The following is a 15,657-nucleotide window of genomic DNA, read 5'->3' on the forward strand; positions in this document are numbered from 1 at the left end:
ACCCCCAGGAGTGTCCTGGGCGGTGTGGAGCTGGGGGAAGGTGGGAGGAGGAGAAGAGGCTCCTGAAAAGCAGGACAGAGGGACAAATGGCCAGGAGGTTTTTTCATCCTTCCAGCTCCAAAGGCCACCAGAGCTGATGGGTGCAGCCACAGGAATTTGTGGTTGGATTTGGATCAGCTCCAGCTGACAAATCATGGAATGGGTTGGGTTGGAAGAACCTCAAAGCCCATCCAGTGCCACCCCTGTCATGGCAGGGACACCTTCCACTGTCCCAGGCTGCTCCAAGCCCATCCAGCCTGGCCTTGGGCACTGCCAGGGATCCAGGGGCAGCCACAGCTGCTCTGGGCACCCTGGGCCAGGGCCTGCCCACCCTCAGAGGGAACAATTCCTGCCCAATCTCCCATCCAGCCCTGCCCTCTGGCAGTGGGAGCCATTCCCTGGGTCCTGTCCCTCCAGGCCTTGTCCCCAGTCCCTCTCCAGCTCTCCTGGAGCCTCTTCAGGCCCTGCCAGGGGCTCTGAGCTCTCCCTGGAGCTTCCCTCTCCAGGCTGAATGAATAGTTTCAGCTGTAGAGTTTGAAGTGTTGGATCCAGCTGACTTTGTGCAGCAGCAGTTGAAATGTGGGGTGCAAAGGAGACCCACGGAGCACACACTGAGGGGGCTGCAAGGCTCTGTGTGAGAGCAGGGTGGGCCACGAGACCGGCTCAGTGGGGTGAGGTGCCCGAGATGTCATCACACAGCTCAGGTTGTCTTTCAGAGAATGATTGGTGTGAAACTCCAGCCTTGTGGTGAGCTGGGACCTTGGAGTGGCACCAAGAGAAGATGGGAGAAAAGAGAGTGATGGTGGGAATGGAGAGGGTTTGGGCTGTGGCAAATCCCACTGATTTCCAGGCTAAGTCCATGCTCAGTTCCCATAATTTCTTGCATTCTCAGCTGTATGGAGGTGCTGTGGCTGATATTTGGCTTCCACAACCCAAATCTGTTTTGCCCTGATCTGGTGGGAATGCAGCTGGTTCTGGTGCAGGGATGGAGATCTGGAGGGAGAGGGAAGCCTGCAAAATGTTAATCCCAGACATCCCTCATGACAGTGAAAGGGCTCTTACCCACCCTGTTGATATTAGTCCCTGTGTACATCCAGTTCCTTCCAAAATTCAGTTATTACAACACTCATTTTATTGATGCTGAAGTCATTTAGTCCATTAAAGGAGATTATTGGGGGCTTTGCATTTGAATTCCTGTGCTGACACCGTGTGCTGGACCTGCCCTTTCAGACTGTCTCGGTATAAATAATTTATATTAATTGCAAATTTTAATCAACAGCCATGTCAGAAGTTCAGACAGTAAATTTTGCAAAGTAGATGGATTCCCTCAGATTTTGAAGGTTGCTTTGGCAACCATTAATTTTATTGTTAAGGGAGCCGTTGCAGACATGCCAATCTTCCAATTAATAAAGATTTTGCATCAATTTTCTTCCCCATAAATTTATTTCTCTTAGGCAGTATCTCAAGATCTCTTTTCCTTGAAAAATGTGAGTTTTTACAGCTTTATTTTGGCTCTGCAGGAATTCATCCGAACCCGAGGTGGACACTGAGGTGACAGCAGAACTGTGTTTTAATGAAAAATCTGACTGGTTTTGTTTGTGCTGGGTGCTTTTTCCATCCTATAAACTGGCTTTTGCCATCCTATAAACTACCATAAAGCTCTATAAATTACAAATTACATGAATTAACTCACATCAATTAATTATCCACTTCTCTTGAACTTCTCCATCCGGACGTTTTAAGCGCCGACCCCGCCTGACATCCCATCCCTCTTTAGACTTGCATGTTCTTTATTTTTTCCCTGCCTGAAGCTGCAGTGGCTGCTGGATAACTACGAGACAGCAGAAGGTGTGAGCCTGCCCCGGAGCTCCCTGTACAACCATTACCTGAGGCACTGCCAGGAGCACAAACTGGACCCCGTCAACGCCGCGTCCTTCGGCAAACTCATCCGCTCCGTCTTCATGGGGCTGAGGACTCGGCGCCTGGGCACCAGGTTGGTGGCAATCTGCAGTTCAAGAAACAAAAAAGCAACCCTCCTGCAGCATCTCTGCTGCACCCAGAACCTGCTGGACATCTTTAGGAGGTTCAGGTGTTTCTCTTCTGGGATCTACGGGAGCAACTGAGCTCGAGCCGGTGGGAAAATGGGTTTTATGTGAGCCTAAATTCTCATCTTGTGAGGATCCCATTACCCCAGGGAGATGTGGCAGGGGGTTGGGATGGAGCTCAGGGAAAGGTTCTTCCCCCCCAAGGGTGCTGGCACTGCCCAGGCTCCCCAGGGAATGGTCCCAAGGGTGCCAGAGCTCCAGGAGCGTTTGGCCAGCGCTCCCAGGGTGGGATTGTTGGGGTGTCTGTGCAGGGCCTCACTCACCACTGTGGTCTCTTCTAATCAGGATATTCTGGGATTCTGTGTTGTCTGACAAAGATGAGGAGTCTCATCCTCACAATTTCCACTGCAGAGCCCAAAATTCTGGGTCACTGAAGCCGTTTCTCCCTGTGCCCCCATGCTAATATCCCCCGTGACAGACCCTGTGCCCACAGCTTTGATGCAGACAAGGTGTAAAGTTATTAAATGGTTTATTTCTGAAATACCCAAAGCATTAGGGTATCTTGCAAGAGGGTTTTTTCTTCGAAACTGTCAAAGATCTGTAAGATGTTACAAGAAAAGTGTAACATGAGAAAATAAACTCCTGTAATTCCAGACATGTCCTTCAAGGGAGCACAGCTGAGTGTGAACTTTATCCCAGCTTATAATATTTAAGAAGTGGGTAATATATTGCCTGTAAAACAGTCATTGCTCTGATTGTTGAAGATTTTATAATAAAATTCAAGCTTAAGTATCTGGGCTTTTAAATGAGAACAAAACCAGATGTGACAAGGGCATTCCACAGCTGGAATGTGGAGATAACAGTTGTAGGAAGAGCAGGGGAGCGTTGGATTTCTCTAGATTGGGTCCAATGCAAGAGCTCTGAAGTAATTTCTTTGGAGGAGAGAAATTCTTTAATCCCATCAAGGATTAAAGAATAAACAAGTGAAGGAAAAAAAACAAAACCCACACTGAAAATTGGAAATGTGCAGGCTGGGAAGGGGACAGTGAACCTCAATTACTGTGGAAAGAACTGACCCCCATTATTTTCTTACTCATTGTAATTTTAGGTTATAAAGGCAGCTGTTATTTAATTGGCAGGCACTTAAATCACTTAGGATAGGGCTGAACATGGGCTGTGTGAAAAGTCCTTTGGTGCAGTGACAAAGACCCAACAATTCAACTGAGCCCTTGAAAAGAGGAAATTCCCCCCCAAAAGAGAACCCAATTTGATAAATACTTCTCTTACATTTCTCTCATTTTCCAATGGGAAGCATCCTTGGATTTAAGGTGCCTCCAGTCCCAGTTTTAGTGACACAGCAAAGGAATTTTAAGCCTCCCTACTCTGTGCTCTGGAGATGCTGTTGGTGCTTCCCTGGCTTGGTCTCTTCTCCCTCTGAGGACTCAATTCACCCATTTTTGGTGACAAATGGGCTGAAGCCAAGTTGGACACGCTGTCATCACATGTCCATGGCAGCAGAACTGTCCTTGCTCCCACTGGGACCAAAAAATTCCAGTTTGGTGGAAAAACTTCAGCTGACACATCTCTCTCTAATGTGGTGGGATCACACCCTCCTAAGGAGCACCACAGCAGCAAAGGAGAAAGAATTCCAGCTCCCTGTGCTTGGAGAAAGCTTTCATTTTTTACAAAAATGAGCAGCTCCAAGGAAAAAACCACATCAAAGCCTGGTGCTGTTGCTGCAGAAGTGCTGGCAACAGAAACACATTTTTCTTTTCATAGTGGGCCATTCAGTCAGTTTTATCCAAGTCTGGATAAATATGGATGCTTGTTTTTGTGGAAAAAACAAATCCCTAAACCCTCATCAAATAGCAAAGTGTCCCCTGTGGTCTTACAGTCACTGTGTTTAAATAACACTTTTTATTGTAGCACTTCCCTCCTCTCTTCCCCAGGCACCATGGGCTGCTTGGAACAAACCTGGCCAGGTTGAAGTGTGGATGCACTTGGCCACATGCGGGTTTAAATTTTCTAGGGGATGATGGCATTTCAGTAGTTTGATGCCTTGTTCAGGCTGCTCTAGAACAGAGACTGGTCAGAGCTAAAGAAGAAAACAGGGATTTATTCAAAGGCCTCAATGGATCTACCTTGGGCAGCACAAGAGCCCAGCCAGGGCTGCACCCAAGGTGAACCAAAATGGTCACAAAATGCACAACTGCTCACGGGGGCTCTCACTTTGATCAGCTCTGCTCCATTTGCACATTGGAGTTCATTGTCCAATTCCAGCTCCAGCCCATCCAGTCCCATCCTTGTTTTTCTCTCTTCATTCCACCTTGTTTGTGCTCTTGGGCCTGAGGTTTGGATCATTTGTCCTTGGTGCCCAGCTGGAGCAGGAATTGTTTTGTCTCCCTGCTCTGTGCAGAGAGCTCCCCATCCCCTGATGTGAAGCCCAGAGCCACACACTAAAGCAGCACAGAATGTGAAAAATAGAAAAGCTCAAACCTGAGGCATCAAATTCATCCCTTCAGCCACTCAAACAGAGCTTGGCAGCCGTGTGCTGCACGAAATGGGGTGTGTTGTCCAAGCAACCAGGGCCACAATCCCTTGTCAGTGACTGAGTTGATATTTCCAGGGGAAATTCCAAATATCACTACTACGGGATCCGCCTGAAGCCGGAGTCGCCGCTGAACCGCCTGCAGGAGGACACCCAGTACATGGCCATGAGGCAGCAGCCCATCCACCAGAAGCAAAGGTCGGTGCCCCCAGGCCCTTCCCAAAACACTCTGCAGGTCCCTGGGATTTGGCTCCACTTGGGAAGTTCAAACCAGGTGAAAAAATTCAGAGATTTGACAAATCAAATTAAAACAGACGATAGATCGTAGTGAAACAATTTGTTTAAAAGATAGAGTTTTACACCTTAGCTGAAAAAACTTCACAAAATAAGTTTATATACATTGTTACAGTGACAATGTTAGTGATAGTACCTTGGATACTTCACTGTACACAACAAAGCATAAACAAAACCATCAAAGAAGTTTTTCCATTCCAAGAGAGGGAGAAATGAGGGAAATGGATTTGTAAAAATTCTCAAAGTTTGACAGAAGGCTCACACAGTGGGCACCTCTATGCAAACCTTGAGATAAGAAATGCTGACTTAGAAATGCCATGGAACAGGACAGATATTGCTGAGAGAGAAATTAAACTAGAAACAAGTTTCAAAGGTGGCCTTGTAAATAAGACTGGATACTTTAGAGAAATAGAATTATAAAAGATTAATTGTAGTAGGACCCACAAAGAATAATTGTAGATGATTGGCTTTAAGGCATTTACAGCATGGTGTGGCTAAAGCTGATAGGCCAAGAAACACTTATAATGTTTTATAATTAGGAAATATTTGGCTTCTGTTTGTGATGGCGTGAATTATAACATCTGTATTGTCTCACCCTTCTCATGAGACTGAAAATGGAATAAAAGTTGTTAAAATGCCTCTCAGTTGCCCCATCTCTGGGTCAGAAAAGGTTGCTGAAGAACCAGAGCTGAGCTCTGGAAGGGTCCAAAACCTATCCCAGGTAATGCCCCATGTCTGGAAATATTCAAGGCCATGGATGAGACTTGGAGCAGCCTGTTTTAGTGGAAGATGTCCCTGCTCACTGCAGAGGGTTGGACCAGATGGCCTTTAAAGGACTTTTCCAACCCAAACTCTTCTGGAATTCCATGGAATGGGATTTATCTGCCTATTCTCCTTGCCAGTGGCATGTTCCACCCTGTGTGCCACCTTTCACAGGTTCCCTGCAGCCAAAATGCTTTAGGATCTCAGTTATGGAGATGTTGGTTCCAAATCAGTGTGGAGGACCTGGGGGCTTGTGTTGTATTTGGGGTTTTGGATGTTTTTCTGTGCAAAAGTGCAAGTTAAATAGTGCCATGCTTAATTTTGTGCCTGAGTAATTTTAAAGATAAAACCCAGTGTGGAGAGGGGTTTGGAATTGCCTCCTGCAAGCATGGACACTTCTGGTTGTTGTTGAAGTGCAGAAGGAGCAGAATTTATTTCTTCAGCTCCCAAACAGAAAGTAAATGCAAAAGTCACTGCTTGAGACAGTCTGCCCTGGAACCCACTGCAGCTTTGTTTCTCTTGTTTGATTTTTTGGTGTCACCAAACTTCTTAACCCCTTTAATTCTGTCTTGGGGAAGCATTTCTAAAGGAGCTTCTCCTTTCCCCTCCATTTGATTCCTCAGTATAAATGATCAACCTGTACCAACCACTCCATGAGCTCACAGATCTGTGTTCTAAATAACATATAGGTGTTTTCTCCTGTCTGTGTGGATCCTAATCCATCTAATTCTGATGGGATTTAGGTACAGAGCAGCCCAGAAGATGGATGGGATGGCAGAGAGTGCATCCAACAGCAACCCCCACACCACACCCGAGCAGTCAGTGGCTGCTCAGTGCCAGCACCACCAGCAGTTCATAGGTGAGGACACTCCTTTGGTGATCAATTATTCCACATCAGGGATTTGGGCTTTAAGGGGAAGGTTTTATCCAGCAAGTTCTGAATGTTGGGCTTTCCTAATAAATCTACAATATATGCACATATATATATAAAAATACAGATAGATATAGATATAGATATATACAGTATGCTTTCCTAATAAATCTACAGCATTTTATTTTTTTCAGATATATATATTTTATGTGTAGGATGTGTTCTCTAGGTTTTTGTAGTGTCACACTTGCTGAGTTTATCTGCTGACTCCTGTCTCCCCAGGAAGGCTTTTCCCTTGAGCCCACGGGTCTGTTGGGTCCCTCATAGTAAGGTTTTAATCCATCTGGGTTTTTTTAAATTCCATGGAAGAGTGGAGGTCCTGGCCAGAGGGGGGAAGCAATTCCCTTCCTTGCAAAGGCTGCAGTGGGGATCTGGCTGCAGATGATCCATATTGACCTTCTCCTTCTGGATTTGCTGGTCCTGGATCTGTGTCTCCATCACAAATCCCAGCTCCTGACACCTCTGCTGCCCAATTCTATTCCCCATTGTACTCCTTAAACAGCAGAGAGACATTTTCAGGGAAATTCTAATGGATGATAGATGAGGATAATGTTTTCTTGGTTTTTTTATTACAAACAGAAAAGAAATCTTTTCCTTTCCCCACTGAATCCACTGGGCTGTTTGCTTTTTCTCAGTATAAATCAGAGAAAGGACTAAATTATCTCACTTTTCCTGTCTCATCCCAGCTGGAACATGAAAGAGCCTCCAGTGACAGCAGCACCTTGTACTCTGAGCTTTCCTAGCCCTCACCATCTTTCCCAATTTCTTTTCCCAGATGTAACCCACGTCTTTCCTGAGTTCCCAGCCCCTGATCTTGGTAATGTCCTCTTACAAGAAGGTTTCACCTTGAACGACGTGAAAACCCTGCAGGTTCTCTACAGGAGGCACTGTGAGGTGATTGTGTGGGGATTCTTTGGGGATTATTTGTCACTGATTTATTAACTGACATGGCACATCACTCAAGTGGCCAGCTCATATCCCACTCTTAGGAAAAGCTGGCAATGCTTCATTTGCCAGGAATTACAACCCAAATATTGATTTTTTTTTTTTTCACTGTGTGACCTGTTTTATGTTAAGCTGGTTACCACAGCAGTGCCAATCCCGTTGTTTTTCATGTAAATGATTTACTGTGAGTGGCAGCACTCGAGCTGAGTGCTCACCCCGAGGTGTTCTTTGCTGTCAGGCCACTTTGGATGTTGTGATGCACCTCCAGTTCCACTACATCGAGAAGCTGTGGCAATCCTTCTGGAGTCCCAAGGCACCCCCTAGTGATGGCCCCACTGCTCTGCCTTCCAGGTACTCCATTTCTTGCAGATGCATCTCTTCTTTAGATGCATGAAGTGGTTTTAGGCTTTTTGGGAGAGGATTTGGGAGCATTTTCTGCCCTGCAGAGCCACGACAAAGAGAGTTGGAAGTGTTTAATATTGTAATGCAAAGTTCAGAGCTCTGGGGAAGGGTCTGATTAGAGAATTGTGGGGTCACTGAGGTTGGAAAAGCCCTCCAAGATCACCGAGTCTTGAGGTGTTGGGGCTGGGTTGGACTCGATGATCTTTAAGATCTCTTCCAACCTGGTCCTTCTGTGAATTCTGTGAATTCTGTGGGATTCAGTGCTTTCTGGGGGAAAGCACTGAAGGCAAACCTGCTGCTAACTCTGTCTCCTTCCTCCTCCTCCTGCAGTGAAGAGGAGCCCGAAGGGACCCTCCCAAAGGACAAACTGATCACCCTGTGCAAGTACGAGCCCATCCTCAAGTGGATGAGGAGCTGTGACCACATCCTGTACCAGGCCCTGGTGGAGATCCTCATCCCTGACGTGCTCAGGCCAGTGCCCAGTGAGTACCCACAGCCCGATCTGAGTCTGATCTCCCTCTGGCTACCACTTGCCACAAAGATTTCCACTCTAAAAACCCACTTGGAGCTGTTTGTCTTGGCTAAAATCTAAAGGCACCAGCAGTGCTCCTCCTGCAGCATTGCTCTGGGGGATATTTTGTACCCCTTGGGAATTCCCCTCCCCTTTAAATTTGGTGTGTTGCATATCACATCTCCTGATTTTGGCCAGGAGTTTGGATGTGGGATCTCTTTGGGATGTGGCTCCTTGGAGGTCTTTGTTTGCACAGGACCATCCTGTGCCTGACTGCACTACTGGAAATTAGGAGTCAACTTTTTGGGAGATTAATAATGGGGTATTGAGAGTTTTCTCTCTGATTTGGATTCCCAAATGTCCCGCTGAGTGCTGTCACAAGCTGGGGCACAAGGATGTCTCTGAAGAGCAAATTTCAGTGTCTGAAAAATGCTCAGAAATGCCATGAATAAGAAAAGGACAAAAGAAAATAAAAATAATTTTAAAAACATAGAAATGTTCAGGTTGGAAAAGACCTCTAAGATCATTAAGTCCAATTGTCATAAGAGTAAGATAAGGGTAAGAGTAAGAGTAAGAATAAGAGTAAGAGTAAAAAAGTGAAAAAGAGGAATGAAAAATAAGAAAAAAAAAGTATAATAATAAGAGTTTGAGTAATAACATGGAAGAATAATTTGCATGCATCAACCCAGCTCATTTCCTTGATGCTGAGTTGCCATCTCAGCTTTCCCAGCAGTCCTAAGCTAGAAAATGGTAGCCAAAAATGCTACAGAGCAGCCTTTCTGACTTTGCAGCCTTCTTTGCAGGCACGCTGACCCAGGCAATCCGGAACTTTGCCAAGAGCTTGGAAGGGTGGCTGATGAATGCCATGAGTGAATTCCCCCCCCAGGTCGTGCAGACCAAGGTGAGCAGAGATGGGCCCAGTGTGTGTCTGCATCTTGCAGAAATTCCTGCCGGGGTTTGGCCACCTGGCACGGTGCCATGGCTGATTGTGAACCAAAATCAGCCAGGAGTGGGAGCACAGCTGGGGCAGTTCCTTTGTACCAGGAGCTGATGGTGCTCTGTGCATGGAGCCTTTCCTGTGTCCTGAAAATGCAGAAAAAGCTTTGTGGGAGAAAATCATAGAGCCACAGAATATCCTGAGCTGGAAGGGACCCACAGGGATCATCACAAACCCCTGGCCCTGCCCAGCCACCCCACCAAGCCCACCCTGAGCATCCCTGAGAGCGCTGGCCAAACGCTCCTGGAGCTCTGGCAGCCTCGGGGCCAGGACCATTCCCTGTTATCTCTGCCCTGGAATGAGGCTGTCCTCCTGGAAAGCACAGGAGTGGCACTGCCCCAAGGCTCCTGCTCTCCTAAAGCCAGGGATTCTTGCTGCCTTTTCCCACCATGCTGGTCTCTGCTGGAGGCAGAGTGTGAAAACCTGGTAGCTTAAAGAGAATAAATAATGGAATAATGGAATTATTTAGGTTTGGGTTCTTCCACTGCTGTTCTACCTGGTGGAGCATTGTGTGGCCCAGGCAACCACACAAGGAGGAGAGGTCAGAATCCTTTATTCCCTCCAAACCAACCCAAACTGAGCAGCACCTAAAGAGACACCACTGGTTCACAACCCACGCTATGCCCTCAACATGTTTTCCAACCACCTGTGCCCAGGGATTGACTGAGTTGTTCCAAGTACCTGGCACAAGGATTAGGTTAGAAATGACCTTTAAGGTGATTTGAGTCCAACCACCACCCCAGCACTGCCCAGGCCACCACTAAACCACGTCCCCAAGCCGTGCCCAGGCGTTTCTTGAGCCCTTCCGTGGCTGGTGACTGCAGCGCTGCCCGTGCCGGTGCGTGCAGGGCTGGGCAGGGAGCAGAGCCTGCCCTGCAGCCCCTGTGCTGTGTTGCAGGTGGGGGTGGTGAGTGCCTTTGCCCAGACCCTGCGCAGGTACACGTCCCTGAACCACCTGGCGCAGGCGGCGCGCGCCGTGCTGCAGAACACGTCCCAGATCAACCAGATGCTCAGCGACCTCAACCGCGTGGACTTCGCCAACGTGCAGGTAACCCACGGGCACCCTGCCCCTCACCTGCCCCACGGGTGGGGCTCCACAGCCAGGCTCTCTGCTGGTAGCCACTGTTCAATCCCCACCTGAATGAAATGGGGGTGTTTATCCTGGAGAAGAAAAGACTCAGGGGTGACCTTATCCCTCTCCACAGCTCCCTGAAAGGTGGCTGTGCTCAGCTGGGGTTGGGCTCTTTCTCCAGGAACTGACAGAACCAGAGGACACAGTCTCAAGCTGCCCCAAGGGAAATATAGGTTGGATATTAGGAAGAAGTTTTTTCCAGAAAGGGTGATAAAGTTCTGGAATGGCTGCCCAGGGGGGTGGTGGAGTCCCCATCCCTGGATGTGTTTAACAAAGCCTGGATGTGGCACTGGGTGCCAGGGTTCAGTTGAGGTGTTTGGGCTGGGTTGGACTCGATGATCTTGGAGGTCTCTTCCCACCCAGTGATTCTGTGAATTCTGTGAACAAGGTGATGGGTTTGGTGTTGCTTTGCCAGGTGAATTTTCTACCTCACTGTGGAAAAGGAGCTTCTGTAAGATTCACAGATCATTAAAGCTGGAAAAAATCTCCAATACCATCCAGTCCAACCTTCAGCTGAACCCCACCATGCCCACTAAACCGTGTCCCCAACAACTCATTTTTTGAACACTTCCAGGGGTGGTGACTCCACCACTTCCCTGGGCACCCCATTCCAATTCTTTACCACTTTTCCAGCGAAGAATCAAGTGCTAGCAACAATTATGGAGTTCTAAAAATACTGTGGTCCAGACAGATCAGAGGGGCCATGATTCAGAGCTGGTTTGCAGCCCTTTCCTGCTAGAAATTAACTCCTGCAGGCCTGCCTTGAGTAACTGTGAACCTTTCTCCCGAGCAGGAGCAGGGCAGGAGTAACCATGAACCCTTCCTCACGAGCAGGAGCAGGGCAGCAGTAACTGTGAGCCCTTCTTCCAAGCAGGAGCAGGGCAGGATTAACTGTGAGCCCTTCTTCCAAGCAGGAGCAGGGCAGGATTAACTGTGAGCCCTTCTTCCAAGCAGGAGCAGGGCAGGAGTAACCATGAACCCTTCCTCCCGAGCAGGAGCAGGCCTCGTGGGTGTGCCAGTGTGAGGAGGGCATGGTACAGAAGCTGGAGCAGGATTTCAAGCTGACTTTGCAGCAGCAGAGCTCTCTGGACCAGTGGGCCAGCTGGCTGGACAATGTGGTCACTCAGGTGCTGAAGCACCACGAGGGCAGCCCCAGCTTCCCCAAGGCAGCCAGGCAGTTCCTGTTGAAGTGGTCCTTCTACAGGTACATTTTCTTTCTCATTTTGGGGGTATTTCTGCATCAGGCTTGAGGCATGTAAAGAGTTCCTTGAAAAGCCAAGGCCAAGTTCTTTCCTCCCATGAAACTCTGCTTAACTGTGGTTCTGGTCTCCTTTCAGGACGGGGATGGGATGCTCCATAAAATAATTTCTTAGAAGTGTTTTGATACTTTTGGGTCAGAGGCAGAGACAGCATTGGGTCCTGCAGTACCACCAGGGTCCAGAATTCACATCAGCCACAGCACAGGTGTAAAACTCAACCCAAATTTCTGATTCCTGCCAATTTCCCAGCTCCATGGTGATCCGGGACCTCACCCTGCGCAGCGCCGCCAGCTTTGGCTCCTTCCACCTGATCCGCCTGCTCTACGACGAGTACATGTTCTACCTGGTGGAGCATCGAGTGGCCCAGGCCACAGGGGAGACCCCAATTGCTGTCATGGGAGAGGTGAGAATCCTTTATTCCCTACAAACCAACCCAAAAGAAGCAGCTCCTCAAAAGACACCACTGGTTCACAACCCGCACTGCGCCCTCGGCTTGTTTTACAGCAAAAATTATTTATTGAGTTGTTTTGGCACAAGGATAGAGCTCCTGGAGCACCTTCCCTGAGCTGGTGGGTTTGGGGTTTAGGGTGGTTGAGCATCATTTGGGCTTTGGAGGCCTGGAGGAGGGAGGGAAAGGATTTCCTCACTTCTGTGCACCACCTGTGACTGCCAGCCCTGACTTTGGGACTCCTGACAGGGCAAAGTCCATCTCAACCAAGCAAAAATGGCCCAAAAATTGCTTTCAGCAACTGAACTTCTCCAGGCCTCTACAAGCTCCAGCATTACATGCAGTCAGCCACTCCCTCCATTTCTGAGGTGAAGAGGAGGATGATGGGGTTGTTTGGGCTGTTTGTGAGGGTTTGGGGTTTTTTTTGTTCACAGTAAGTCTGGTGCCTGGCTTGCAGGCAGGTCCTGTCCTGCCTAGATGAAGCCACATCCATTTTTTCCCTCTGAAATACAGAGTTAAAAGCCCCAGATGAACTTGTGACAGCAATGCTGAAACTACAGTGAGTTTAAAACTGAGCCCACGTGCTCCAAACTGATCTCATTTGCTCCTTGAAGCTTCCCAGAGCTCATGTAGGGATCCAGGCAAACCAAAGCCTGTTGGTTCTGCCTTCCCTCCCCCTCCCACACTGCTCCAGCTGCAGTGCTGAGTTCCCACTATTCCCTGCAAAACCTCCACCTTCAGTGACATTAAAGGAACATGAAAGGCAGAGACTGGCTCCCAGCAAAGCCCAGCTGTGGGAGGCTCTCATCCCTCAGGCTTTTCCTTCATTAAACCCTTGCAATATTCCTGTTCTCCAGGAGGAGGCTGATTCTTCCCAGCAAAGGATGAAGTGTCCTTCCACTCCCACTGAACTCTGCAGTTCCTCAGCTCCTGCTCCTGCCCAGCTTTCCATGACCTCTCAGCATTGTTGTTGCAGCAATTTGGTGTCTCAGACCTCGTCGTTGAGAGGGACACCACATCTCCAGGGCCAAGGAGCTCTCTGGTTCCACTTGGCACCACGGCCTGGCTGGCCAAACTCTCTCTGACATCACTGCAAAGGCTTTGCAGAGAGGTGAAGGTGGAGTCCAGGACAGGGGAACTGCCTGAGAGGTGGAAAGGGCTGGAGAAAAGGCACCACTTTGCCTGTAGCAGCACTTGGTCATCACCTGGGAGATGGAAAAATTTCCCTCCTTTCATTCTCCCTTAATTCCAGAGCTAAATCCTGCCCTGGACTGTTGTGTGTGGTGTGTGCCCAGAGGTTTAAATGGCAACAAAAGGCTTTTCCCCCAAACCCTGTGGTTGGTTTTGATTTCTGCTCTCCACCACCAGCACCGATGCTCACGGTCTCTCCTGGGTGGTTGAAATTGTCTGGCACCTCGGCTCCCCAAAGCCTTGCTGACCCCATAACTCCTTTTTCTTTCAGTTTGGTGACCTCACATCCCTGTCCCCGACTCTGCTGGACAAAGGTACCTCCCCTCCCTGCCGGGGAGCTCTGCTGGGATGGGCAGGATGGGATGGCTGTGGGATGTGGGGGGGGAACCTCGTGCTGCCTCCTGCAGCCTGCTCTGCTGGCAAGCAGCTCCTGGTGGCCCCGTGCCCTGCTCTGAGCCGTGTCCTTTGCAGATGACATCGGCGAGCTGGGCACCGAGGTGGACCCGGAGCGGGCGCTGGGGGAGCCGCTGGTGAAACGGGAGCGCAGCGAGCCCGGCCACTCCCTGCAGGACATCTGACAGCGGGGCTGGACCGAGCCGTCCGGAGCCCGGCCACTCCCTGCAGGACATCTGACAGCGGGGCTGGACCGAGCCGTCCCGAGCCCGGCCACTCCCTGCAGGACATCTGACACCGGGGCTGGACCGAGCCGTCCCGAGCCCGGCCACTCCCTGCAGGACATCTGACACCGGGGCTGGACCGAGCCGAGCGGGGCGTGCCGAGGCTGCAGCTCCCCGGACCTGCGTTATTATAGTGCCTCTTAGTTTCTCTTTATGTTTACTTGTGTTTGAGGATGGGCTGAGCCGGTTCGGCTGCCAGTGTCCCTCCAGAGTGGAGGGAGAAGCTCCAGAGTCTGCTCCCAAGGGATGGAAGGCTCTGTGGTCAGCAGCAGGTGGGATGTGCCCAGCTGGAGGAGCTGGCCTGGCTCTCCAGCCGGAGCGAGGCGCACGGACGAGGCTTTCTCTGGCAGGGAAGGTGCTTTGGGTTCCTTCCCCATGTCTCAGACTTCACTGTGATACAAACTTGAACCAATCAGTGCCCAAGAAGAAGGAAAAATACCCGGCCCTTCTCCTGCAGCCTTTCCAGATGAGCTGTCCTGGCTCTGGCTTTGCCAAATCTCTTGCACCAGGGAGCTCAGGGCAGTCGGTGTCCCTTGTCCCCCTGGGGAGAGGCTCCAGGCTGCACATCCCGGCGGACACAGGCGTGCTCTGGGACTATGGGATGGGCATTCCCACCTGCTTCCATGCTCCCCAGCTTGGCACTTCACCCCAATGCTCCTGGGATGCCATCAGGCCAACTCAAGATACCAAAGGACTCCGAGGCAGTGGCAGCTGGAGGCAGAGCGTGTCCGTGTTCCCACGTGCCATGATGCCTGGGGGCAATCCCATGGTGATCCCATGGCAATCTGTGGTGATCCCATGGCAATCCTATGGTGATCCCCTGGTGATTCCATGGCAATCCCATGGCGACCCCATAGTGATCCCCATCCTCCATGGTGCCCAGGCAGACAGGAACTGGTCCCACATCCTGGGGTTTGTGAAATTCCCACCCCATGTCCTGCTCTGGAGGGTCTGGAGCAGGGACGAGGGTGTGTGACCACAGTGCCTTAGGGTGGGCCTTGTTCCCATTTCCCCCGCTCTGGGTGGCCCAGCCCGGCTCAGACTGGCCCAGCACGGCTCAGACTGGCCCAGCACGGCTCAGACTGGCCCAGCCCAGCTCAGACTGGCCCAGCACGGCTCAGACTGGCCCAGCACAGCTCAGACTGGCCCAGCACGGCTCAGACTGGCCCAGCATGGCTCAGACTGGCCCAGCCCAGCTCAGACTGGCCCAGCACAGCTCAGACTGGCCCAGCATGGCTCAGACTGGCCCAGCACGGCTCAGACTGGCCCAGCCTGGCTCAGACTGGCCCAGCACGGCTCAGACTGGCCCAGCACAGCTCAGACTGGCCCAGCCCGGCTCAGACTGGCCCAGCACAGCTCAGACTGGCCCAGCATGGCTCAGACTGGCCCAGCCCAGCTCAGACTGGCCCAGCCCAGCTCAGACTGGCCCAGCACAGCTCAGACTGGCCCAGCATGGCTCAGACTGGCCCAGCATGG

The 15,657-nt window shown here is 50.3% G+C and overlaps 1 protein-coding gene across 5 annotated transcripts in view; it reads left to right on the top strand.

Moving 5' to 3' along the window:
- Nucleotides 1-14,341, top strand: part of RFX2 (regulatory factor X2) — a 68,577-nt gene extending 54,236 nt beyond the window's left edge. For all 5 annotated transcript variants that reach the window (XM_053999180.1, XM_053999178.1, XM_053999179.1 and 2 more), the window contains 12 exons: nt 1,851-2,032; nt 4,711-4,830; nt 6,432-6,547; nt 7,395-7,513; nt 7,803-7,915; nt 8,297-8,448; nt 9,281-9,378; nt 10,373-10,522; nt 11,602-11,810; nt 12,115-12,268; nt 13,776-13,818; nt 13,976-14,341. In XM_053999180.1, coding sequence (XP_053855155.1) covers nt 1,851-2,032; nt 4,711-4,830; nt 6,432-6,547; nt 7,395-7,513; nt 7,803-7,915; nt 8,297-8,448; nt 9,281-9,378; nt 10,373-10,522; nt 11,602-11,810; nt 12,115-12,268; nt 13,776-13,818; nt 13,976-14,082 — 1,563 coding nt within the window. In that variant the 3' untranslated portion in view covers nt 14,083-14,341. The remainder of the gene's footprint in view (nt 1-1,850; nt 2,033-4,710; nt 4,831-6,431; nt 6,548-7,394; nt 7,514-7,802; nt 7,916-8,296; nt 8,449-9,280; nt 9,379-10,372; nt 10,523-11,601; nt 11,811-12,114; nt 12,269-13,775; nt 13,819-13,975) is intronic.
- The last annotated feature ends 1,316 nt before the right edge of the window (nt 14,342-15,657 follow it).

This window comes from Vidua macroura, chromosome 26 (assembly GCF_024509145.1).
Source record: "Vidua macroura isolate BioBank_ID:100142 chromosome 26, ASM2450914v1, whole genome shotgun sequence".
NCBI lineage: Eukaryota > Metazoa > Chordata > Aves > Passeriformes > Viduidae > Vidua > Vidua macroura.